At 45.2% G+C, this 25,707-nt stretch overlaps 2 protein-coding genes across 2 annotated transcripts; one reads left to right on the top strand and one right to left on the bottom strand.

The window, feature by feature from the left end:
* Positions 1-1,019: 1,019 nt before the first annotated feature.
* Positions 1,020-14,920, bottom strand: LOC135286597 (ATP-dependent DNA helicase Q4-like). The gene is made up of 6 exons (XM_064399674.1): positions 13,860-14,920; positions 12,547-12,580; positions 10,414-10,482; positions 6,872-6,897; positions 3,464-3,604; positions 1,020-2,215 (listed from the first exon to the last, which is right to left on the bottom strand). Exons 1-6 carry the CDS (start codon positions 13,941-13,943, stop codon positions 1,931-1,933), a joined length of 639 nt encoding a protein of 212 aa, XP_064255744.1. The 5' UTR covers positions 13,944-14,920; the 3' UTR covers positions 1,020-1,930.
* A 36-nt stretch (positions 14,921-14,956) lies between these two features.
* On the top strand, positions 14,957-24,763 carry LRRC14 (leucine rich repeat containing 14). Its single transcript, XM_064399661.1, has 3 exons — positions 14,957-15,910; positions 18,994-19,632; positions 23,623-24,763. The coding sequence occupies exons 1-3, from the start codon at positions 15,618-15,620 to the stop codon at positions 24,185-24,187; spliced, it is 1,497 nt and encodes a 498-aa protein (XP_064255731.1). The 5' UTR covers positions 14,957-15,617; the 3' UTR covers positions 24,188-24,763.
* The last annotated feature ends 944 nt before the right edge of the window (positions 24,764-25,707 follow it).

Below are 25,707 nucleotides of genomic sequence, written 5' to 3'. Positions count from 1 at the left end.
GAAAAGTGGGAAAAAAGGGCAGGAAAACTGGAAAGTAGGCGGGGAAAAGGCTGGAAAAAAGGCGGGAAAAGATGAGAAAAGCCTGGAAAAGTTGGAAAAAACAGGAAAAATGTGGGAAAAGCCGGAAAAAAGGGAGGAAAAAGCTGGATAGGAATTGGGGAAATGGGAAAAAAAAAAATGGGAAAAATGGGAAAAAAGCTGGAAAATGGGAAAAAACTGGGAAAAGTGGGAAAAAAAGGTGGGAAAAACTGGAAAAAAGGTGGGAAAAAGGCGGGAAAAGCTGGATTGAAGTTGGGGAAAAATGGAAAAAACCGGGAAAAAGGTGGGAAAAATTGGGAAAAAACTGGAAAAAGTGGGGAAAAAAGGCGGGAAAAGCTGAGAAAAGCCTGGAAAAGTTGGGAAGAGCCAGAAAAATTGTGGGAAAAGCTGGAAAAAAGGGAGGAAAAGCTGGATAGAAATTGGGAAAATGGGAAAAAAACTGGGAAAAGTGGGGAAAAAAATGGGAAAATGGGAAAAAAAGGCGGGAAAAGCTGGATAGAAATTGGGAAAATGGGAAAAAAATGGCAAAATGGGAAAAAGGTGGAAAAAGTGGGGAAAAAAGGCAGGAACAACTGGAAAAAAGGCGGGAAAAACTGGAAAACAGGTGGGAAAAAGGCGGGAAAAAAGGCGGGAAAGTCGGGAAAAAAGGCGGGAAAAGCTGGATAGAAGGTGGGGAAATGGGAAAAATGGGAAAAAAGGTGGGAAAAGTGGGAAAAAAAGGCGGGAAAAAGTAGAAAATAGGCAGGAAAAAGGCAGGAAAAAAGGCGGGAAAAGTTGGGAAAAGCCAGAAAAAAGGCGGGAAAAGCTGGATAGAAGGTGGGGAAAATGGGAAAAAAATGGGGAAAAATGGGGAAAAATGGGAAAAAAACTGGGAAAAGTGGGGGAAAAAAGGCAGGAACAACTGGAAAACAGGAGGGAAAAAGGCGGGAAAAGCGGGAAAAAAAGGCGGGAAAAGGCGGGAATTACCGAGGCCTGCGCGTGGCTTTGGGTTTTTTTCCCTCCTCCTCCTCCTCCTCCTCCTCCTCCTGCGGGATCTCTCCGGATCCTTCCCCGGCTCCACTTTGGGATTGTTTCTTTTCCGGGATTTGCCGGATCCGCGAAAGCCCGGGCTGGGATCCCCTGCGCAGCTTGGCCGGGGCCTCGGCAGCGCCGCAGCCGCAGCCGGCGCGGGGCCGGGGCCGCTTCCGCCCGCAATTCCCCAGGGATTCCTGAAATTCCCGCTGGGATTTGGCCCCAATTTCTGGGAATTCCCGCTGGGATTTGGCTCCAATTTCTGGGAATTCCCGCTGGGATTTGGCTCCAATTTCTGGGAATTCCTGCTGGGATTTGGAGTTGATTCCCAGAAATTCCTGCTGAGATTTGGGGTCGTTTTCCAGGAATTCCTGCTGGGATCTGGCTCCAATTTCCGGGAAATCCTTCTGGGACTTGGCTCCAATTTCTGGGAATTCCCCTTGGGATCTGGGGTCGATTCCTAGGAATTCCCGCTGGGATTTGGGGTCATTTTCCTGAAATTCCCGCTGGGATTTGGCTCCAATTTCTGGGAATTCCCGCTGGGATTTGGGGTCAATTTCCTGAAATTCCCGCTGGGATTTGGCTCCAATTTCCGGGAAATCCTTCTGGGATTTGGGGTCGATTTCTGGAATTCCCGCTGGGATTTGGGGTCGATTTCGGGGAATTCCCGCTGGGATTTGGGGTCATGTTCCAGGAATTCCCGCTGGGATTTGGCTCCAATTTTTGGGAATTCCCACTGGGATTTGGGGTCACTTCCCAGGAATTCCCGCTGGGATTTGGCTCCAATTTTTGGGAATTCCCACTGGGATTTGGGGTCACTTCCCAGGAATTCCCGCTGGGATTTGGGGTCGTTTCCCAGGAATTCCCGCTGGATTTGGGGTCACTTCCCAGGAATCCCCGCTGGTTTCTTTGGGATTCCTCGCACCTCCGCACCCAGGCGGGGTCCAGGGATCCCAACGTTTGGGCCACGCTCCGTCGCAGCCGCCGGAATTTTTCGGCCACGGGAGAAAAATCGGGAATTTTTCCCAGCGAGGGAGGGAGGAATTCTTGGGAATTTTGGGGGTTCTTCAGGATTTTCCGGGGGATTTTCGGCTCCGAGCTCCGGGGTTTGCTGGGCCTGGGGAGGTTTTGGGATTTTCCGGGGATTTGGGGTCAGAGGCGGCTCCTGGAGGGAAAGGAAAGGAAAAAAATCCCAATTTTTTCTCCTCTGGAATTTCAAATCCCAAATTCAAAAAGGATTTGGGGGAATTCAAGGTTCGGGGGCTCCAATTTTTGGGGTTTCTGATTTTGGGGTCTCTAAATTTTGGGATTTTCCCATTTTAGGGTCTTTGGGTTTTGGGGGTTTCTGGTTTTGGGGGGTTTTGATTTTGGGGGATCCTGATTTTGGGATTCTCCCATTTTGGGGTTTTGGAATTTGGGATTCTCCAACTTTTGGGGTCTTGAATTTTGGGATCCGAATTTTGAGGATCTCTGATTTTTGGGATTGGTGATTTTGGGATTTTTCCCATTTTGGGATTCTCCAGCTTTTAGGGTCTCTGATTTTTGGAGCTCCCTAATTTTAGGATCCTCTGGTTTTGGGGATCCTTAAATTTGGGGTTTTTTTTATTTTTGGGGTCTCCAGCTTTTGGGGCTCCCTGATTTTGGGGTCTCTAGTTTTGGATTTTCCCATTTTAGGGCCTTTGGTTTTATGGGGTTTCTGATTTTGGGGGATCCCTGATTTGGGATTCTCCCATTTTGGGGTTTTGGAATTTGGGATTCTCCAACTTTTGGGGTCTTGAATTTGGGGATCTCTGATTTTTGGGATTTTTCCCATTTTGGGGTCTCCAAATTTAGGATCCCTCATTTTGGGATTCTCCAGCTTTTAGGGTCTCTGATTTTTGGGGGCCCCTAATTTTAGGATCCACTGATTTTGGGGTTCTTAAATTGGGGTTTTTCTGATTTTGGGGTGTCCAGATTTTGGGGCTCCCTGATTTGGGATTCTCCCATTTTGGGGTTTTGGAATTTCCCAACTTTTGGGGTCTTGAATTTTGGGATCCCAATTTTGGGCATCTCTGGTTCTTGGGATTGGTGATTTTGGGATTTTTCCCATTTTGGGATTCTCCAGCTTTTAGGGTCTCTGATTTTTTGGGCTCCCTAATTTTAGGATCCTCTGGTTTTGGGATCCTTAAATTTGGGTTTTTTTTTATTTTTGGGGTCTCCAGCTTTTGGGGCTCCCTGATTTTGGGGTCTCTAATTTTAGGATTTTTCCCATTTTAGGGCCTTTGGTTTTATGGGGTTTCTGATTTTGGGGGATCCCTGATTTGGGATTCTCCCATTTTGGGGTTTTGGAATTTGGGATTCTCCAATTTTGGTGTCTCTGATTTTTGGGATCCCGAATTTTTGGGGTGCCAGCTGCCCCAAACCCCGTGCTGACCTTGCCCGAGGTTCCCAGTTTGGCTTTGAGCTTCATCCCAAAAATTTGGGCAATTCCTGCCCGGGCTTTCGGGCTCTGCCTCCGCCCGGGGCCTTTCGGGCTCCGGTTCAGGTGGGAGCCCCAAAATCCCGAATCTTCCACCTGCAACGGCAGCAAAATCCCAAAAAATCCCCCCAAATTGGGTCAATTTCGGGAAAAAATCACCCAAATCTGCTCGAACACGGAGCAGAGTGCCAAAAAAATCCCATAAATCTGGGTAATTCCAGCAGAAAATCCCAAAAATTCCAGGCCAAAATCTCCAAAATTCCCAAAGTCCCAAAAAATCCCAGCCTAAAAATCCCCCAAATCCCAAAAAAATCCCAGCCCAAAATCCCAAAAAAAATCCCAGCCCAAAAATCCCCAAAAAATCCCATCCCAAAAATCCCAAAAATCGCAAAAAGTTCCCCAAATTCCAGCACAAAATCCCAAAACTCCCCCAAATTCCAGCTCAAAATCCCAAAAAAGCCCATCCCAAATCCCCAAAATCCCCCAAATCCCAAAAAAATCCCAGCCCAAAAACCCCCAAAATCCCCCAAATCCCAAAAAAATCCCAGCCCCAAAATCCCCCAAATGCCCCAAATTCCAAAAAGTTCCCCAAATTCCAGCACAAAATCCCAAAACTCCCCCAAATCCAGCCGGAAATCCAAAAATCCCCCAAATCCCTAAAAAATCCCAGCCCAAAAAACCCAAAAATCCCAGCCTAAAAATCCCCCAAACCCCAAAAAAATCCCAGCCCAAAATCCCAAACAAAAAAAATCCCAGCCCAAAAAATAAAAAAAAAAACCCCAAATCCCAAAAAGTTCCCCAAATTCCAGCCCCAAATCCCAAAACTCCCCCAAATCCCAGCTCAAAATCCCAAAAAAGCCCATCCCAAAATCCCCAAAATTCCCCAAATCCCAAAAAAAAATCCCAGCCCAAAAATCCCAAAAAAATCCCAGCCCAAAAATCCCAAAAATCGCAAAAAGTTCCCCAAATTCCAGCACAAAATCCCAAAACTCCCCCAAATTCCAGCTCAAAATCCCAAAAAAGCCCATCCCAAAATCCCCAAAATCCCCCAAATCCCAAAAAAATCCCAGCCCAAAAACCCCCAAAATCCCCCAAATCCCAAAAAAAAATCCCAGCCCCAAAATCCCCCAAATGCCCCAAATTCCAAAAAGTTCCCCAAATTCCAGCACAAAATCCAAAACTCCCCCAAATCCCAGCCGGAAATCCCAAAAATCCCCCCAAATCCCTAAAAAATCCCAGCCCAAAAAACCCAAAAATCCCAGCCTAAAAATCCCCCAAACCCCAAAAAAATCCAGCCCAAAATCCCAAACAAAAAAAAATCCCAGCCCAAAAATAAAAAAAAAAAACCCCAAATCCCAAAAAGTTCCCCAAATTCCAGCCCCAAATCCCAAAACTCCCCCAAATCCCAGCTCAAAATCCCAAAAAAGCCCATCCCAAAATCCCCAAAATTCCCCAAATCCCAAAAAAAATCCCAGCCCAAAAATCCCAAAAAAAATCCCAGCCCAAAAATCCCAAAAATCGCAAAAGTTCCCCAAATTCCAGCACAAAATCCCAAAACTCCCCCAAATTCCAGCTCAAAATCCCAAAAAAAGCCCATCCCAAAATCCCCAAAATCCCGCCAAATCCCAAAAAAATCCAGCCCCAAAATCTCCCAAATCCCAAAAAAATCCCAGCCCAAAATCTCCCAAATCCCAAAAAAAATCCCAGCCCAAAAATCCCCCAAATGCCCCAAATTCCAAAAAGTTCCCCAAATTCCAGCACAAAATCCCAAAACTCCCCAAATCCCAGCCCGAAATCCCCAAAATCCCCCAAATCCCTAAAAAATCCCATCCCAAAAAACCCAAAAATCCCAGCCTAAAAATCCCCCAAACCCCAAAAAAATCCCAGCCCAAAATCCCAAAAATCCCCCAAATCCCAAAAAATCCCAGCCAAAAATCCCAAAAAATCCCAGCCAAAAATCCCAAAATGTCAAAAATCCCTAAAAAATCCCCGCCCAAAATCCCAAAAATCCCTGAAATCCCAAAAAGTTCCCCAAATTCCAGCCCAGAGTCCCAAAAATCCCCCAAATCCCAAAAAAATCCCAGCCCAAAAATCCCAAAAAAATCCCAACCCAAAACCTCCCCAAATCCCACAAAAATCCCAGCCCAAAATCCCCAAAATTCCCAAAGTCCCAAAAAATTCCAGCCCAAAAATCCCCCAAATCCCCAAAAGTTCCTCAAATCCCACCCCAAAAATCCCAGAAATCGCCCAAATCCCAAAAATCCCAGCCCAAAAATCCCCCAAATCCCAAAAAATCCCCAAAAATTCAGGGGATTTTTAATTTTTTAAATTTATTTTTTGGGGTTTTTTTGGGTTTTTTTGGGGTTTCAAAACCTGCTCCTCATTTGGGGTTTTTTGGGATTTATTTGGGGTTTTTTGGGGCTTTTTTGGGATTTTTGGGTTTCAGCACCTGCTCCTCCTTTGGGGTTTTGGGATTTTTATTTGAGGTTTTTTTTGGGTTTTGGTTTTTTTTGGGGTTTTTTTTGGGGGGCGTTTTTGGGTTTTTGGGGTTTCAGGACATGCTCCTCATTTGGGGTTTTGGGATTTTTTGAGGTTTTGGGATTTTTTTTGGGATTTTTTGGGGGTTTTTTGGGGTTTTTTGGGTTTCAGCACCTGCTCCTCCTTTGGGGTTTTTGGGATTTTTTTGGGTTTTTTTTCTTTTTAGTTTTTGGGGTTTTTTTTGGGGTTTTTGGGGGGATTTTGGGGTTGCAGCACCTGCTCCTCCTTTGGGGTTTTGGGATTTTTTTTGGGTTTGGGTTTTTTTTGGGTTCATTTTGGGATTCTTGGGGTTTTTGGGGTTTCTGCACCTGCTCCTCCTTTGGGATTTTTGGGGATTTTTTAAAATTTAATTTTAGGGGGTTTTTTGGGATTTTTGGGTTTTTTTGGGGTTTCAAAACCTGCTCCTCATTTGGGGTTTTTTTTGGGATTTATTTGGGGTTTTTTGGGGCTTTTTTGGGTTTTTTTGGGATTTTTGGGTTTCAGCACCTGCTCCTCATTTGGGGTTTTTGGGATTTTTTGGGGAATTTTGGGGATTTTTTTCTTTTTAATTTTTGGGGTTTTTTGGGGATTTTTTGGGATTTTTTTGGGAGTTTTTTTTTTTTGGGATTTTTGGGTTTCAGCGCCTGCTCCTCCTTTGGGGTTTTTTGGGATTTATTTGGGATTTTTTGGGGCTTTTTTGGGGTTTTTTTTTAGGGATTTTTGGGATTTTGGGGTTTCAGCACCTGCTGCTCCTTTGGGATTTTTTTGGGGTTTTTTGGGGAATTTTGGGGATTTTTTTCTTTTTAATTTTTGGGGGGTTTTGGGGGAATTTTTGGGTTTCAAGACCTGCTCCTCCTTTGGGGTTTTTTGGGATTTATTTGGGATTTTTTTTATTTTATTTTTGGGGTTTTTTGCGGGATTTTTGGGATTTTTTTCTTTTTAATTTTTGGGGTTTTTGGGGGGATTTTTGGGTTTCAAGACCTGCTCCTCCTTTGGGATTTTTGGGGAATTTTGGGGAATTTTTGGGATTTTTTTAAATTTAATTTTTGGGAGTTTTTGGGGGTTTTTTTAGGGATTTTTGGGGTTATTTTGGGGTTTCAACACCTGCTCCTCATTTGGTGTTTTTGGGATTTTTTGGGGGATTTTTGGGTTTTTTTAAATTTTATTTTTGTTTTTTTTGGGATTTTTGGGGTTTCAAAACCTGCTCCTCTTTTGGGATTTTTGGGGTTTTTTGGGGAATTTTTGGGATTTTTTTTCTTTTTAATTATTGGGGTTTTGGGGGATTTTTTTGGGGGGATTTTTGGGTTTCAAGACCTGCTCCTCCTTTGGGTTTTTGGGATTTATTTGGGAATTTTGGGGGCTTTTTTGGGGGATTTTTTGGGGTTTTTTGGGGTTTCAGCACCTGCTCCTCATTTGGGATTTTTTGGGAATTTTTGGGATTTTTTAAATTTTATTTTTGGGGTTTTTTTGGGGATTTTTGGGGTTTTTGGGGTTTCAGCACCCGCTCCTCCTTTGGGATATTTTTGGGATTTATTTGGGATTTTTTGGGGATTTTTTGGGGGGGATTTCAGGACCTGCTCCTCATCTGGGGTTTTGGGGAATTTTTTGGGAATTTTTAAGAATTTTTTTATTTCATTTTTGGGATTTTTTGGGGGTTTTTGGGGATTTTTTGGGGTTCAGCACCTGCTCCTCCTTTGGGGATTTTTTTTGGAATTTTTTGGATTTTTTATTTTATTTTTGGGGTTTTTTGGGGGATTTTTTGGATTTTTTTCTTTTTAATTTTTGGGGTTTTTGGGGGGATTTTGGGGGGATTTTGGGGGGATTTTGGGGTTTCAGGACCTGCTCCTCCTTTGGGATTTTTGGGGATTTTTTGGGGAATTTTTGGGATTTTTTTCTTTTTAATTTTTTGGGGTTTTTGGGGATTTTTGGGATTTTTTTGGGAGGTTTTTTTTTGGGATTTTTGGGTTTCAGCGCCTGCTCCTCATTTGGGGTTTTTTGGGATTTATTTGGGAATTTTTGGGGCTTTTTTTGGGGGGGTTTTTTTTAGGGATTTTTGGGATTTTGGGGTTTCAGCACCTGCTCCTCCTTTGGGGATTTTTTGGGAATTTTTGGGATTTTTAAATTTTATTTTTGGGGGTTTTTTTTGGGTTTTTTTGGGGTTTTTGGGGTCTCAGGACCTGCTCCTCCTTTGGGGTTTTGGGATGTTTTTGGGTTTGGGGTTTTTTTGGGATTTTTTTCTTTTTAATTTTTGGGGTTTTTGGGGGGATTTTTGGGTTTCAAGAGCTGCTCCTCCTTTGAGTTTTTTTGGGAATTTTTATTTTATTTTTGGGGTTATTTTGGGGATTTTTGGGGTTTTTGGGGTTTCTGCACCTGCTCCTCCTTTGGGATTTTGGGGAATTTTTTAAAATTTAATTTTGGGGTTTTTTTGGGATTTTTGGGTTTTTTGGGGTTTCAAAACCTGCTCCTCATTTGGGATTTTTGGGGATTTTTTGGGGAATTTTGGGGATTTTTTTCTTTTTAATTTTGGGGGTTTTTGGGGATTTTTGCGTTTCAAGACCTGCTCCTCCTTGGGGGTTTTGGGATTTTTTTAGGGTTTGAGGTTTTTTTGGATTTTTTTTGGATTTTTTTTGGATTTTTCTTGGATTTTTTGGGGTTTTTTTGGGGGTTTTGGGGTTTCAGCACCTGCTCCTCATTTGGGATTTTTTGGGAATTTTGGGGATTTTTTTAAATTTAATTTTTGAAGGTTTTTTTTGATTTTTGGGTTTTTTTGGGTTTTTTTGGGGGGATTTTGGGGGATTTTTTTGGATTTTTGGTTTTTTGGGGGGTTTCAAAACCTGCTCCTCCTTTGGGATTTTTATGGGCTTTTTTTGGGTTTTTTGGGATTTTTTTTTAATTTTTAATTTTTGGGGATTTTTGGGGGGGATTTTTGGGTTTCAAGACCTGCTCCTCCTTTGGGATTTTTGGGGAATTTTGGGGAATTTTTTGGATTTTTTTTAAATTTAATTTTTGGGGGGTTTTGGGGTTTTTTTTAGGGATTTTTGGGGTTATTTTTGGGTTTCAGCACCTGCTCCTCATTTGGTGTTTTTGGGATTTTTTGGGGGATTTTGGGGTTTTTTTAAATTTTATTTTTGCTTTTTTTTGGGATTTTTGGGGTTTCAGCACCTGCTGCTCCTGTGGGGTTTTTGGGGATTTTTTGGGGTATTTTTGGGATTTTTTTCTTTTTAATTTTGGGGGTTTTTGGGGGGATTTTTGGGTTTCAAGACCTGCTCCTCCTTGGGGGTTTTGGGATTTTTTTAGGGTTTGAGGTTTTTTTGGATTTCTTTTTTTATTTTTTTGGATTTTTTGGGGATTTTTTGGGGTTTTTTTGGGGGGTTTTGGGGTTTCAGCACCTGCTCCTCATTTGGGATTTTTTGGGAATTTTGGGGATTTTTTTAAATTTAATTTTTGGGGTTTTTTTGGGATTTTTGGGGTTTTTTTGGGATTTTTGGGGGGATTTTTTTTGGATTTTTGTTTTTTTGGGGGGTTTCAAAACCTGCTCCTCCTTTGGGATTTTGGGATTTTTATGGGTTTTGGGGTTTTTTGGGAATTTTTGGGATTTTTTTTTTATTTTTAATTTTTGGGGATTTTGGGGGGTTTCAGGACCTGCTCCTCCTTTGGGATTTTTGGGGATTTTTTGGGGAATTTTTGGGATTTTTTTAAATTTAATTTTTGGGAGTTTTGGGGGGGTTTTTTTTAGGGATTTTTGGGGTTATTTTGGGGTTTCAACACCTGCTCCTCCTTTGGTGTTTTTGGGATTTTTTTGGGGGATTTTTGGGATTTGTTATATTTTATTTTTGGGGTTTTTTTTGGGATTTTTGGGGTTTCAAAACCTGGCCCTCCTTTGTGATTTTTGCGGTTTTTTTGGTTTTGGGGATTTTTTGGGGATTTTTTGGGGTTTCTGCACCTGCTCCTCATTTGGGGTTTTTGGGATTTTTTTTTTGTGTTTTTTTTTTTTTTTTTCTTTTTAGTTTTTGGGGTTTTTTTGGGGTTTTTGGGGGGATTTTGGGTTTCAGCACCTGCTCCTCCTTTGGGGATTTTTGGGATTTATTTGGGATTTTTTTGGGTTTTGGTTTTTTTGGGGTTTTTTTGGGGGGCATTTTTGGGTTTTTGGGGTTTCAGCACCTGCTCCTCATTTGGGGTTTTGGGGATTTATTTGGGATTTTTTGGGGCTTTTTTGGGGGGTTTTTTTGGGTTTTTTTTTTGGGATTTTTGGGTTTCAGCGCCTGCTCCTCCTTTGGGGTTTTTTGGGATTTATTTGGGAATTTTTGGGGCTTTTTTTGGGGGGGGTTTTGGGGGGATTTTTGGATTTTGGGGTCTCAGCACCTGCTGCTCCCGTGGGGATTTTTGGGCTCCCGAATTTCCCGTTTCTCCCGAATTTTTTTCCCGCTTTTTGAGCGCCCGGTACTCCCTGTACAGACCTGGGGGAAAATGGGAATTTGGGGAGGAAATGATTAAAAATGGGAATTTGGGGAAAAAAAATTGGGAACTTGGGGAAAATGGAGAAGTGAAAAAATTCCGGGAATTTGGGGGGAAAATTTGGGCAGAAAAATCGGAATTTTGGGGGAAAAAATGGAAATTTTGAGGGAAATTTGGGAAAAAAAATGGGAAGTTTTGGGGAAAAAATGGGAATTTTGGGAAAAATGGGAATTTTGGGGGATTGGGGTAAAAATTGTGAATTTTGGGGAAAAAATTGGGGATTTTGGGGTAAAATTTTTGGAATTTGGGGTAAAAATTGGGGATTTGGGGTAAAAATTGGGTTATTTTGGGTCAAAATTTGGGAATTTTGGGTCAAAATTGGGGAATGTGGTAAAAGATGGCAATTTTTGAGTAGAAAAATGAGGAATTCTGGGGGATTTGGGGTAAAAACTGGGAATTTTGGGGTAAAAATTGGGGATTTTGCATAAAAATTGGAAATTTTGGGGGAATTTGGGGTAAAAATTCGGGAATTTTGGGGTAAAAATTCGGGAATTTTGTGTAAAAATTGGGGATTTTGGTGGAATTTGGGGTTAAAATTTGGGAATTTTGGGTAAAAAATTGGGATTTTTGGGGGGAATTTGAGGTCAAAATTGGGAATTTTGGGGTCAAAATTGGGGAATTTTGGTAAAAATGGGAATGTTTGGGTAGAAAAATTGGGAATTCTGGGGATTTGGGGGGAAAATTGGGCATTTTGGTGAAAAATTGGGAATTTTTGGGGAATTTTGGGTTAAAATTGGGGATTTTGGGGAAAAATTGGGAATTTTGGGGTTAAAATTGGGGGTTTTGGGGGAATTTGGGGTCAAAATTGGGAATTTTGGGGTAAAAATTGGCGAATTTTGGTAAAAAATGACAATTTTGGGGCAGAAAAATTGGGAATTCTGGGGGATTTGGGGGGAATTTTGGATAAAAATCGGGAATTTTTGGGGAATTTTGGGTTAAAATTGTGGATTTTGGGGTAAAAATTTGTGATTTTGGGATAAAATTTGGGGATTTTGGGGGACTCTGGGGTTAAAAATAGGCATTTGGGAAAATTTGAAAAAATTTGGAATTTGGGGACAACTTTTGGGGAAATAGGGAATTTTTAAGGAAAAATTGGGGTAAAAAGTGGAAATTTTGGGGTAAAAATTGGGAACTTTGGGGGAATTTGGGGTAAAAATTGGGAATTTGGGGCAATAATTGGGAATTTTGGAGTAAAAGTTGGGAATTTGGGGTAAAAATTGGGAATTTGGGGCAAAATTTGGGAAAAATAGAAATTTTGGGGAGGAATTGGGAATTATTAGGGAAAAATTTGGGAATTTTTGGGTAAAAATTGGGGATTTGGGGCAATAATTGGGAATTTTGGGTAAAATTTGTGGATTTTGGGGGGATTTGGGGTAAAAATTGGGGAATTTGGGGGTAAAAATTGGGAATTTCGGGTAAAATTTGGGGATTTTGAGGTAAAAATTGGGGAATTTTGGGGAAATTTGAAAAAATTGGGAATTTGGGGCAAAATTTGGGATTTTGGGGGGAAAAGTTGGAAATTTTGGGGTAAAAATTGGGAACATTAGGGAAAATTTGGGGATTTTGGGGTAAAAATTGGCGGAATTTGGGGTAAGAATTGGGAATTTTGGGGTAAAAATTGGGAACTTTGGGGGAATTTGGGGTAAAAATGGAAATTTGGGGTAAAATTGGGGAATTTGGGGTAAAATTGGGGAATTTATGGGGAATTTTGGGTAAAAATTGGGAATTTTGGTTAAAAATTGGGAATTTTGGGTAAAATTTGGGAATTTTGGGGGAATTTGGGGTAAAAATTGGGAATTTTGGGTAAAATTTGGGAATTTTGGGGGAATTTGGGGTAAAAATTGGGAATTTTGGGGTAAAATTGGGAATTTTGGGTAAAATTTGGGAATTTTGGGGGAATTTGGGGTAAAATTTGGGAATTTTGGGGCAATAATTGGGAATTTGGGGGAATTTGGGGTAAAAATTGGGAAATTTGGGGTAAAATTTGGGGATTTTGGGGAACTCACGGCGCGTTTCCTCCGGAGCCTCCTCGATGTCAGCCTGGGAGGGAAAAATCCCAAAAAATGAGAAAATTTGGGAATTCTCCTGAGGGCCTCAGACAGGGAAAGGGTTTGGGGCTGGATTTTGGGAATTTGGGGTTTTTTGGGGGAAATTTGGGGTTTTTTTGGCATTTAGGATTTTTTTGGGGGGAATTTGGATTTCTTGGGGGGATTTGGGGGTTTTTTGGGGGGGAATTTGGGGTTTTTGGGGAGAAAATTTGGGGTTGGAAGGATTTTATGATGGAAAGCCCCATAGAAATTTTATTTTAAATGGAAAAATAAATGACAAAAAACCCCCAAAATTCCTCCAAGGGGCTCCCTGTTCTGAGCCCACCCCAAAATCCCCCCAGACACCCCAAAAACGGCCCCAAACATTGCAGGGACACCCAAAAATCCCATAAACCAAAAATGGGGGTTCCAGGGACCCCAAAACCAACAGAAAGACCCCAAAAATCACCTCAGGAACCCCAAAATCACCTCAAGGACACCCCAAAAAAACCCAGGACCCCCTAAACCAACTCCCACCATGGCAGGGACCCCCTAAACCACCCCAGAACCACCTCAAGGACCCCAAAACCACCCCAAAAAAACTCAAAAAAAACCCCAGGACCCCCTTAAACCAATTCCTAAATTCCAGGACCCCCCAAAACCACCTCAAGGACCCCAAGACCACCTCAAGGACCCCAAAACCAACCCAAAGATCCCCAAAACCACCCCAAAGAAACCTCAAAAAAAACCCAGGTCCCCCCTAAACCAACTCCCAACAATCCAGGACCCCCCAAAACCACCTCAAGGACCCCAAAAAAACTAAAAAAAAACCCTCAGGACCCCCTTAAACCAACTCCTAAATTCAAGGACCCCCCAAAACCACCTCAAGGACCCCAAAACCAACCCAAAGAACCCCAAAATCACCTCAAGGACACCTCAAAAAAACCCAGGAGCTCCCTAAATAAAGTCCAACCATTCCAGGACCCCCCAAAACCACCTCAAGGACCCCAAACCACCTCAAGGTTCCCCAAAACCACCCCAAAAAAACTCAAAAAAAACCTCAGGACCCCCTTAAACCAACTCCTAAATTCCAGGACCCCCCAAAACCACCTCAAAAGGTCCCAAAAAAAATCCAAAAAAACTCAGGACCCCCTTATACCAATTCCCAACAATCCAGGACCCCCCAAAACCACCTCAAGGTTCCCAAAACCACCCCAAGGTCACCCCAAAGCCGCCCCCCCAATCCCCCTCAGGAATTCTCCCCTCACGATTCCGCGGCCCCTCAGGCGAACCTGGCTGGGTTTGCGCCGCCGCTCCCGCAGGAATTCCGCTTCCCAGCGCTTCAGCAGCACCTTCAGCTCCTGCTGCCGCTCCATGGCCGCGGGGCCGGGATTGGGAGCGGGAATTGGGGCCGGGGATTGGGAATTGGGGCCGGGGATCGGGAATTGGGGCCGGGGATCGGGATTTGGGGTCGGGATCGAGGGAGGCTCCGGGGGAACCCCAGAGCCGCCTCAGAGCGAGCTTGACGCTCCCGCCAAGCGCCAGCCAATAAGAAGGCAGGGATTCGTGATTGACAGCAAAATGAGCCAATGGAAAGGGGAAGTAAGAGAGCCCGCCCATCGCGCCTCAAACCAATGAGGATTGAAAAAACTATTGACAGACAGCTGTAAGAGCCAATGAAGAGAAAGAATTCCGCCCCTAAGGCGGGTTTTGCCCGCTAATTGGCTGTTACTATGATCACACACGGAAGTAAAACTGCCGTACGTGCTGGAGGGCAGCAGGGGCTCAGGGCGGGCGGGGAATAGGGGGCGCCATGTCGATCGGGAATTGGGATTGGGACCGGGACCAGGATGGGGACTGAGACCGGGACTGAGGTCTGGGACCGGGATTGGGATCGGGGATAGAGGGAGGCTCCGCCGGGGACCCCAGAGCCGCCTCAGAGCGAGCTTGACGCTCCCGCCAAGCGCCAGCCAATAGGAAGGCAGGGATTCGTGATTGACAGCGACATGGGCCAATGGAAAGGCGGATATAGAAGCGCCCGCCCATCTGCCCGTAAACCAATGGGAATCTACTACAATATTGATTGACAGCTCCTAGAACCAATTACAAGTAGGGAATCCGCCCCTAAGGCGGGTTTTGCCCGCTGATTGGCTGCTAAAATGAGCAGACACGGAAGTAAAACTGCCATACGAGCTGGAGGGCAGTGGGGGATTCGGGTGGGCGGTGAATGGGGAGCGCCATGTTGATCGGGAATCGGGATTGAGACCGGGACTGGGGTCTGGGATCGGGATTCGGAGCGGGAATTGGGGTCGGGGATTGGGTCCGGGATCGGGGATCGAGGGAGGCTCCGCCGGGGAGCCCAGGGCCGCCTCAGAGCGAACCTCCCGCTCCCGCCGAGTGCCAGCCAATAGAAAGGCTGGGATTCTTGATTGACAGCGAAATGAACCAATGGGAAGGCGGATATAAGAGCGCCGGCCCATCTCCAGTGAAACCAATGAGAATTTAATAAAATATTGACAGGCAGCTGAAATAGCCAATTAAAATTAAAGAACCCGCCCTCAATGTGGATGTAGGTCTCTGATTGGTTACCACAACGCGCAGACACGGAAGTGAAGCTTCCGTACGGGCTGTGGACCCGCGGGGGCTGCGGGCGGGCGAGCAGTGAGTGGGGGGGCGCCATGTTGGGGGGGGACGGCGGCGGCGCCTCTTTTGGGGATCCCTGAGGGGACTTTGGGATAATTTGGGGATCTCTGTGGGAATTTCCAGATCCCCGGGAGGGGTTTGTGATCCCTGTGGGACTTTGGGGTGTCCCGGGTGGGTTGGGGCACTCCGGGACCCCCATTTTGGGGAGCGGCGCTGAGGGGTCCCCTCACAACCGCCGCCATCTTTTCTTTGGGATATCTTGGGATTTGTGGATTTTTTGGTTCTCCACCATCCAAAATCCTCACAAAATCCTGGTTTTCCTTCGAGATATCCTCACATTTGGTGATTTTTGGATTCTCCACCATCCAAAAGCTCCCCAAATCCCCACAGCCCCCCCACAAAACTCCATGGATTCCCTCCTGTTCCTCTGCGCCCGCCGCATCGTGGCCCAGCGCCCTCTCCCCGCCCTTCCCGCCGATCTCCATCCCGTCCTCTTCCAAGCGGCGTTCCTGGACGGGCGACCCCTGGTCCTGCGCGATCTGGTGGCCGCGTGGCCTTTCCCGGTGCTCAACTTCCAGCGGCTCGTGGGGCGCCGCGAGCTGCTGCGGGACCATCCCTGCAAGCTCTGCGTCCAGGCCGTCATCCTGGCCGTGGTGGCGCAGCTCCGGCGGCAGCTGGAAGAGCCCGGACACGACGCCAGGTGGGTTCTGGGGGAGCTCGCTGGGGTCGCCGCCGCCGTTCATCGTTTGCTCCGTCCGTTTTCGTGGTTTGCTCTTGGTTTTGGTGGTTTCCTTCCTGGTTTTGATGGTTTCTTCTTGTATTTGATGGTTTCTTCTTGTTTTTGATGGTTCCCATCTTTGATGGTTCCGTCTCGTTTTTGATGGTTCCTTCCTTGACGGTTCCTTCCCATTTTTGATGGTTTCCTCCCGTATTTCATAGTTCCTTCTAGTTTTTGATGGTTCCTTCTAGTTTTTGATGGTTTCGTCTTGGTTTTGGTGGTTTCCTTCCTGGTTTTGATGGTTTCTTCTTGTATTTGATGGTTTCTGTCTTTGATGGTTCCGTCTCATTTTTGATGGTTCCTTCGTTGACGGTTCCTTCCCATTTTTGATGGTTTTCTCCTGTATTTCGTGGTTTCTTCTTGTTTTTCATGATTTCTTCTAGTTTTTGATGGTTTCTTCCCATGTTTCATGGCTCCTTCTCATTTTTGATGCTTTCTTGCCATTGTAGATGGTGACTTCCTTGATGGTTTCTTGCCAGTTTTGATGGTTCCTTCCTTGACGGTTCCTTCCCATTTTTGATGGTTTCCTCCCGTATTTCATGGTTCCTTCTAGTTTTTGATGGTTCCTTCTAGTTTTTGATGGTTTCGTCTTGGTTTTGGTGGTTTCCTTCCTGGTTTTGATGGTTTCTTCTTGTATTTGATGGTTCCCGTCTTTGATGGTTTCTTGCCATTTTTGATGGTTCCTTCCTTGACGGTTCCTTCCCATTTTTCATGGTTTTCTCCCATTTTTCATGGTTTCTTCTTGGTTTTGATGGTTCCTCCCGTTCTTCATGCTTTAGGTGGTTCCTTTCTTGATGGTTTCCTCCCATTTTTCATGGTTTATTCTTGTTTTTCATGCTTCCTTCAAGTTTTTTATGGTTTCTTCTTGTTTTTGATGGTTTCCTTCTAGTTTTTGATGGTTTCTTCTTGTTTTTGATGGTTTCTGTCTTGATGGTTCCTTCTAGTTTTTGATGGTTCCTTCCTTGACTGTTCCATCCTGTTTTTGATGGTTTCCTCCCGCATTGCATGGTTTCTTCTTGTTTTCCATGGTTCCTTCTAGTTTTTGATGGTTTATTCTTGTTTTTGACCGTTTCCTTCCTGATTTTGGTGGTTTCTTCTTGTATTTGATGGTTTCTGTCTTTGATGGTTCCCTCTCGTTTTTGATGGTTTCTTGCCAGTTTTGATGGTTCCTTCCTTGATGGTTCCTTCCCATTTTTGACGGTTTCCTCCCGTATTTCATGGTTTCTTCTTGTTTTTCATGGTTCCTCACATTCTTCATGCTTTAGGTGGTTCCTTTCTTGTTGGTTCCTTCCCATTTTTGATTGTTTCCTTCTGGTTTTCATGGTTCCTTCCCGTTCTTGATGGTCTCTTCCTGGTTTTCACGGTTTCTTCCAGTTTTTTATGGTTTCCTCCCAGTTTTGATGATTCCTTCCCATTTTTGATGGTTTTCTCTCGCATTTCACGGTTCCTTCTTGTTTTTCATGGTTCCTTCCCATTCTTGATGCTTTCTTACCATTTCAGATGGTGCCTTCCTTGATGGCTTCTTCTTGGTTTTGATGGTTCCTTCCTTGATGGTTCCATCTCATTTTGGATGGTTTCCTCCAGTTTTTCATGGCTTTTTGTTGTACTTGATGGTTCTCTCTCTTTTTTGATGGTTTCTTGCCATTTTGATAGATCCATTCTTGACGGTTCCTTCCCATTTTTGATGGTTCCCTCATGTATTTCATGGCTTCTTCTTGTTTTTCATGGTTCCTTCTAGTTTTTGATGGTTTATTCTTGTTTTTGACAGTTTCCTTCCTGATTTTGATGGTTTCCTAATGTATTTGATGGTTCCCATCTTTGATGGTTCCCTCTCATTTTTGATGGTTCCTTGCCATTTTTGATGGTTCCTTCCTTGATGGTTCCTTCCTGTTTTTGATGGTTTCCTCCCGTATTTCATGGTTTCTTCTTGTTTTTCATGGTTCCTTCTAGTTTTTGATAGTCTCTTCCCATTTCTGATGGTTCCTTCCCATTTTTGATGCTTTCTTGCCATTTATAGACGGTTCCTTCCTTGATGGTGTCTTCTTGGTTTTGTTGGTTCCTTCCTTGATGGTTCCATCTCATTTTGGATGCTTTCCTCCAGTTTTTCATGCTTTCTTGTTGTATTTGATGGTTCTCTCTCTTTTTTGATGGTTTCTTCCCATTTTTGATGGTTCCTTCCTCCCGCTTTTTGATGGTTTCCCTCATGTATTTCATGGTTCCTTCTAGTTTTTGATGGTTTCTTCTTGGTTTTTATGGTTTCCTCCTGATTTTGATGGTTTCTTCTTGTATTTGATGGTTCCCGTCTTTGACGGTTCCGTCTCGTTTTTGATGGTTTATTGCCAGTTTTGATGGTTCCTTCCTTGACGGTTCCATCCTGTTTTTGATGGTTTCCTCCCGTATTTCATGGTTTCTTCTTCTATTTCATGGTTGCCATCTTTGATGGTTCCTTCTCATTTTTGATGGTTCCTTCCTTGACCGTTCCTTCCCATTTTTCACGGTTTCTTCTTGTTTTTCATGTTTTTTTCTTGCTTTTCATGGTTCTTTCTAGGTTTTTCTGGTTCCTTCCCATTTTTGATGCTTTCTTGCCACTTTAGATAGTTCCTTGTCAGTTTTGATGGTTTCTTCCGATTTTGGATGGTTGCTTCCTTGATGGTTCCTTCCCGTTTTTGATGATTTCCTCTTGGTTTTGATGGTTTTTTCCTATTTTTGATGGCACCTTCCTGTTTTTGATGCTTTCTTGCCATTTTTCATGGTTCCTCTCTTGGCAGTTCCTTCCCATTTTTGACGGTATCTTCCTGTTTTGATGATTCCATCCAATTTTTGATGGTTTCTTCTTGTTTTTGATGGTTTCTTCACATTTTGCTTCCCCCTATTTTTGATGGTTCCTTTGCATTTTTGATGGTTTCCTCCTGGTTTTGATGGTTCCTTCCCATTTTTGACGGTTTCCTCCCATTTTAATGGTTTCTTTCCTCCTGTTTTTGATGGTTTTTTCCATTTTTTCCCAGCGGGTTCCGCCTACGCCTGCTGGACCTGACCGGCCTCCCGGATTCCACGTCCGGCCGCGCTCCGGACGGGATGAGCGTCTGGTCCGGCACGGTGGCTTTGGCCAAGGCTTGCGTGGAGGTGTCCAAGCACCAACGGGAATTCCAGAGGCGCGGAACCAAGCGGCACAAAGGCCGCTCCGGAGCTGCCACGGCCGCGGCCGCCCCGCAGCCCCCGGGCGTGGACGTCCACGCCGACCTGTTTGTCAACGGAACGTCCTACGGGATCCTGCGCGATGCGCTCCAGACCGGAGCCGCTGGCCCGCTGCGCCTCAAGTGCCGCGAGCTCCAAGCCGAGGAGCTCTCGGCGTCTGGGATCGTGGCTTTGCTGGAATCCTTGGATCCGTCCTTCCTGCGGAGGGTGGATCTGCGGTTCAACAATTTGGGATTGGCCGGGCTCTCGGTGATCCTGCCGCACCTCTCGCGCTTCCCGGAGCTGCGCAGCCTCAAGCTCCAGTACAGCAACGTGGACGTGCGGCGCCCGACGCCGGAATCGGCCGTCGGAATCCGGTGCCTGGCTGGGCAGCTGGGAATGCTGCCCAGCCTCCGTGAGCTCAACCTGGGATCCTCCCGGCTCTCCGGGAATCTGCGCCAGATCCTCTGGTGAGTTCTCCACGGAGCGGGGCCTGGTGTGCCATTCCCGCGCTCCCAGAGGGATTCCCAAGGGTTGGGGGTCTTGGGGGTCTTTTCCAGCCTGAGTGATCCCGTGGTTCCAGGATTTCATTATCCTGATGTCCCATGATTCTGTTATCTCAATAGCTCATGACTCGGTGATTGTATTGTCCCATCATTCCAAGATTCCAGAATTCCTTGGTTCCCGGATTCCCAAAGGTTGGTCTCGATTGTCTTGGAGGTCTTCTCCAATCTTAATGATCCCTTGATTCCATGATTTCATTATCCCAATATTCCCATGTTCCCATGATTCTGTTATCCCAGTAGTTCATGACTCCGAGATTCCATGATCCCATCATTCCATGATCCCAGGATTCTCAAAAGCTGAACCTGACAATCTTGGAGGTGTTTCCCAGCTCTCAGTGATCCCATAATTCCAGGATTTCATTATCCCAACATTCCCACAATCCCATCATCCCAATATCTTACGATTCGATGATTCCATCATCCCATAAATTCAAGATCACATAATTCCTGAATTTCAAGATTCCCGAAGGTTGGGTTCGATGGTCTTGAGGATCTCTTCCAACCTGAATGATTCCAGGAATTCTTTATTCCATTGTTCCCATAATCCCATGAATCCGTTGTCCCAATAGTCTACAACTCAATCCCATCATCCCATAATTCCTTGTTCCATGATTCCCAAGGTTTGGGCTCGATTGTCTTGGAGATCTTTTCCAACCTTAACAATCCCACATTCCTATGATCCCATTATCCCAATAGTCTATGACTCCATGATTCCGTAACTCATGATTTTGTACCTCCATGATCCCATAATTCCTTGATTCCAGGATTCCCAAAGGTTGGACTTGATGATCTTGAAGTCTTTTCCAACTTCAACGGCTCCATGACCTCATAACTCCGTGATCCCATAATTTCATGGCTCCCTGATCCCAGAATCCCAATATCCCGTGATTCCACAATTCCATAACTCCATGATCCCAAGACCCCATAACTCCACAATGCCACAATTCCCTGGCTCCATGACCCCATAATTCCATGACTCTCAAAGGTACAACTTGATGTTCCTGGAGATCCTTCCCAACCTAAGTCATTCCGTAATTCCGTGATTCCATGGCCATGCCACACCATCACCCCATAACCTCATGGATCCATAATTCCGTATCTCCATGATCCCATGATCCTCAAGTGTCAAAGTCAATGTTCTTGGAGACCTTTCCCGACCTGAGTTATTCCCTAATTCCATGACCCCATAATTCCAAAATCCCAGGATTTTCAGGGGTCACTATTTGATGTTCTTGGAGCTCTTTCCCAACCTCAGCCATTCCATAATTCCATAACCCCCCTATTTCATTCCACAATTCCCCATGATCCCATCATTCCATGATTCTCAAACCCTGAACTTGATGCACTTGGAGACCTTTCCCAACCTCAGCCATTCTGTAATTCCATGATCCCATTGTTCCAAAATCCCAGGATTTCAGATGACAAACTTGATGTCTTGGAGATCTTTCCCAACGTCAGTCGTTCCACAATTCCATGGCTCCGTCATCCCACAATTCCGTGATTCTCAATCCTTGTACTTGATGTTCTTGGAGACCTTTCCCAAACTCATCCATTCCGTAACTCCATGATCCCATCGTTCCAGAATCCCAGGATTTCAGAGGTCAAAATTGATGTTCTTGGAGCTCTTTCCGAAACTCAGCCATTCCATAATTCCACTATTTGATTCCACAATTCCATGAGCCCATGGTACCATAACTCCATGATTCTCAAACCGTGATCTTGATGTTCTTGGAGCCTTTCCTGACCTGAGAAATTCCACGATTCCATCACCCCGTAACTCCAAAATCCCAGGATTTTCAGAGCTCGAACTTGCTCTTCTTGCAGACCTTTCCCAACCTCACCCATCCCACAATCCCACGATCCCATGGACGCCATCCCAGCTCTCATTCCCCACGAATCCCAACAAATCCTCCCTGGGGCCTCACCTCTCCCTTTTCCCTCCCGCCAGCGACCTCCAGGCTCCGTTGGAAAGCTTGGAATTGGCCTTCTGCTCCCTCGTTCCCGCCGACCTCGCCTTCCTCTCCCAAAGAGTCTCTCCAGGACCCCAGAGCTCTGGGATCCCAGCATTCCATGATCCCATCATTCCATAATTTCATGATTTTCAAAGCTTGAAGTTGATGTTCCTGGAGATTTGCCCCAACCTCAGCCATTCCATAATCCCGTTATTCCATGACCACGCAACTCCATGACCCCATCATCTCATGGATGCTTAATTCCACAATTTCATGATCCCATGATCCTCAGCTGTCAAACTTGATGTTCTTGGAGACCTTTCCCAACATGAGTAATTCCATGATCCCATAATTCCAAAATCCCAGGATTTTCAGAGGTCAAACTTGATGTTCTTGGAGACCTTTCCCAACATGAGTAATTCCATGATCCCATAATTCCAAAATCCCAGGATTTTCAGAGGTCAAACGTGATGTTCTTGGAGACCTTTCCCAACCTCAGCCGTTCTGTCATTTCATGACTGCATTCCACAATTCCACAAGCTCGTGGTCCCGTAATTCCATGATTCTCAAACCTTGAGCTTGATGTTCTTGGATGAGTTTCCCAACCTCATCCATTCCGTAACTCCATGATCCCATTGTTCCAAAATCCCAGGATTTCAGAGGTCAAAATTGATGTCCTTGGAGACCTTTCCCAACCTCAGCCATTCCATAATTCCACTATTTGATTCCACAATTCCATGAGCTCATGGTCCCATAATTCCATGATTCTCAACCCTTGACCTTGATGTTCTTGGAGCCTTTCCTGACCTGAGAAATTCCACGATTCCATCACCCCATAACTCCAAAATCCCAGGATTTTCACAGCTCGAACTTGCTCTTCTTGCAGACCTTTCCCAACCTCACCCATCCCACAATCCCATGATCCCATGGACGCCATCCCAGCTCTCATTCCCCACGAATCCCAACAAATTCTCCCTGGGGCCTCACCTCTCCCTTTTCCCTCCTGCCAGCGACCTCCAGGCTCCGTTGGAAAGCTTGGAATTGGCCTTCTGCTCCCTCATTCCTGCCGACCTCGCCTTCCTCTCCCAAAGAGTCTCTCCAGGACCCCAGAGCTCTGGGATCCCAGCATTCCATGATCCCATCATTCCATAATTTCATGATTTTCAAAGCTTGCACTTGATGGTCCTGGAGATTTGCCCCAACCTCAGCCATTCCATAATCCCGTTATTCCATGACCACGCAACTCCATGACCCCATAATCTCATGGATGCTTAATTCCACAATTTCATGATCCCATCATCCTCAACTGTCAAACTTGATGTTCTTGGAGACCTTTCCCAACATGAGTAATTCCATGATCCCATAATTCCAAAATCCCAGGATTTTCAGAGGTTCAACTTGATGTTCTTGGAGACCTTTCCCAACCTCAGCCGTTCTTTCATTTCATGACTGCATTCCACAATTCCATGAGCTCATGGTCCCATAATTCCATGATTCTCAAGCCTTGACCTTGATGTTCTTGGATGAGTTTCCCAACCTCATCCATTCCGTAACTCCATGATCCCATTGTTCCAGAATCCCAGGATTTCAGAGGTCAAAATTGATGTTCTTGGAGACCTTTCCCAACCTCAGCCACTCCATAATTTCATTATTGGATTCCACAATTCCATAACGCCATGATCCCATAATTCCATGATTCTCAAACCTTGACCTTGATGGTCTTGGAGACATTTCCTGACCTGACAAATTCCATGATTCCATCACCCCTTAACTCCAAAATCCCAGGATTTTCACAGCTTGAACTTGCTCTTCTTGCAGACCTTTCCCAACCTCACCCATCCCACAATCCCACGATCCCATGGACGCCATCCCAGCTCTCATTCCCCACGAATCCCAACAAATCCTCCCTGGGGCCTCACCTCTCCCTTTTCCCTCCCGCCAGCGACCTCCAGGCTCCGTTGGAAAGCTTGGAATTGGCCTTCTGCTCCCTCGTTCCCGCCGACCTCGCCTTCCTCTCCCAAAGCTTCCACGCTCCGGCCCTCAAAAGGTTGGACCTGAGCGGCCACGACTTCTCCCAAGGCCTCCTGGAGCCGCTGCGGCTGCTCCTGGAGGAAACCTCGGCCTCGCTGCTGCACCTGGATCTCATGGAATGCCGCATGGCCGACTCCCACCTGGACGCGCTGCTGCCCACGCTGCGCCGCTGCTCCCGCCTGCGCTTCCTGGGACTCTACGGCAATTCCCTGTCCACGGCCGCGCTCAAGGATCTGCTCCAGAAAACCTTGGAGCTGCCCGACCTCCACCTGGTCGTGTATCCCTTCCCCGTGGATTGCTACAAGCCGGAGCCGCCGTCGGAATCCGGCTGGAATTTGGAGGAACCCGTGGATGAGGGACTTTTGGCGGCGGTCAACGTTGAGTTTTCCCGAATGTTGGCGAATTCCAGGAGGACCGACCTCGTCTGGACTTCCAACCCCTACGGCCACGGAACTCTGGACTTCTTCTCCTTGTGATTTGGGAAAAATCCTGGATTTCTTCTCCTTGAGATTTGGGAAAAATCCTGGATTTCTTCTCCTTGAAATTTGGGAAAAATCCTGGATTTCTTCTCCTTGAGATTTGGGAAAAATCCTGGATTTCTTCTCCTTGAGATTTGGGAAAAATCCTGGACTTCTTCTCCTTGAGATTTGGGAAAAGCTCGGCACCTCCATGACGGAAAAGCGCCGCCGCCTCCTTCCCAAAATCCGGGAATTCTCTGCCTCATCCCGGTGGTTTTTTCCTTTTATTTTGGTGCTTTTCTGCCTGGTTTTTATATTTTTCCTCATGTTTTGGGTCTTATTTTTAGGATTTTTCCATCCCGGTGTTTTCCACCTCATCCCGGTATTTTTCCATCCAGTTTTGGTGTTTTCCCACTCCAACCCCAAAGTTTTTCCCAGGATTTTTGTTGTCATGTCCAGAGGGAAAAAGCTCTTGGATGCCCTTAATTCCCATGGGACGTTAATTAATTTTAAAATAAATATTAATTAATTATGGATAATTAGTTATTAATTAATAAGCCGCCACCCAAATCTCCCAAATTCCAAAATCCTTCACCTCAAATTCCAAAATCCTTCACCCCAAACCCTTCATCCCAAATCCCCAATTCCTTCATCCCAAATCCCCAAACCCTTCATCCCAAACCATTCATCCCAAATCCTCAATCTGGAGTTCCCAAGCCCTTCATCCCAAATCCTTCATCCCAAATCCCCAAATCCTTCGTCCCAAATCCCCAAAACCTTGATCCAAAGTTCCCAAACCCTTCATCCCACATCCCCCATCCCAAATCCCCAAATCTTTCATCACAAATCCCCAAATCCTCAAATTCCCAAATCCTTCCTCCCAAATCCCCAAACCCTTCATCCCAAATCCCCCATCCCAAATCCCCAAATCTTTCATCACAAATCCCCAAATCCTCAAATTCCCAAATCCTTCCTCCCAAATCCCCAAACCCTTCATCCCAAACCCTTCATCCCAAATTCCCCATCCCAAATCCCCAAATCTTTCATCCCAAATCCCAAACCCTTCATCCCAAATCCCAAACCCTTCATCCCAAATCCTTCATCCGAAATCCCCCATCCCAAATCCCCAAATCCTTCATCCCAAATTCCCCGTCCCAAATCCCCAAATCTTTCATCCCAAATCCCAGATCCTCAAATTCCCAAACCCTTCATCCCAAACCCTTCATCCCAAATCCCCAAATCTTTCATCCCAAATCCCCCATCCCAAATCCCAAACCCTTCATCCCAAATCCTGAAATTTTTCATTCCCAATCCTTTATCCCAAATCCTCAAATCCTTAATCCCAAATCCCTAAATCCTTCATCCCAAATCCTTGGTCCAAAGTTCCCAAACCCTTCATCCCACATCCCCCATCCCAAATCCCCAAATATTTCATCACAAATCCCCAAATCCTCAAATTCCCGAATCCTTCATTCCAAATCCCCAAATCATTCATTCCAAATCCCCAAACCCTTCATCCCAAATTCCCCATCCCAAAT

The sequence above is a fragment of the Passer domesticus genome, chromosome 1 (assembly GCF_036417665.1).
Source record: "Passer domesticus isolate bPasDom1 chromosome 1, bPasDom1.hap1, whole genome shotgun sequence".
NCBI classification, from domain to species: domain Eukaryota; kingdom Metazoa; phylum Chordata; class Aves; order Passeriformes; family Passeridae; genus Passer; species Passer domesticus.
Note: the sequence above shows the minus strand (reverse complement) of the source record. Positions and strands in the feature narration are given on the sequence as shown.

What these genes read in the sequence shown, in the direction of transcription:
- LOC135286597 (XM_064399674.1), bottom strand. Translation starts at nt 13,943, where the DNA reads ATGGAGCGGCAGCAGGAGCTGAAGGTGCTGCTGAAGCGCTGGGAAGCG. An exon ending in GGCTCCGGAGGAAACGCGCC is followed by an intron (nt 10,483 to 12,546) that starts GTGAGTTCCCCA and finishes ATTTTCCCCCAG; the next exon opens with GTCTGTACAGGGAGTACCGG. An exon ending in AACTGGGAACCTCGGGCAAG is followed by an intron (nt 2,216 to 3,463) that starts GTCAGCACGGGG and finishes CTTTCCCTCCAG; the next exon opens with GAGCCGCCTCTGACCCCAAA.
- LRRC14 (XM_064399661.1), top strand. Translation starts at nt 15,618, where the DNA reads ATGGATTCCCTCCTGTTCCTCTGCGCCCGCCGCATCGTGGCCCAGCGC. An exon ending in GAGCCCGGACACGACGCCAG is followed by an intron (nt 15,911 to 18,993) that starts GTGGGTTCTGGG and finishes ATTTTTTCCCAG; the next exon opens with CGGGTTCCGCCTACGCCTGC. An exon ending in AATCTGCGCCAGATCCTCTG is followed by an intron (nt 19,633 to 23,622) that starts GTGAGTTCTCCA and finishes CCCTCCCGCCAG; the next exon opens with CGACCTCCAGGCTCCGTTGG.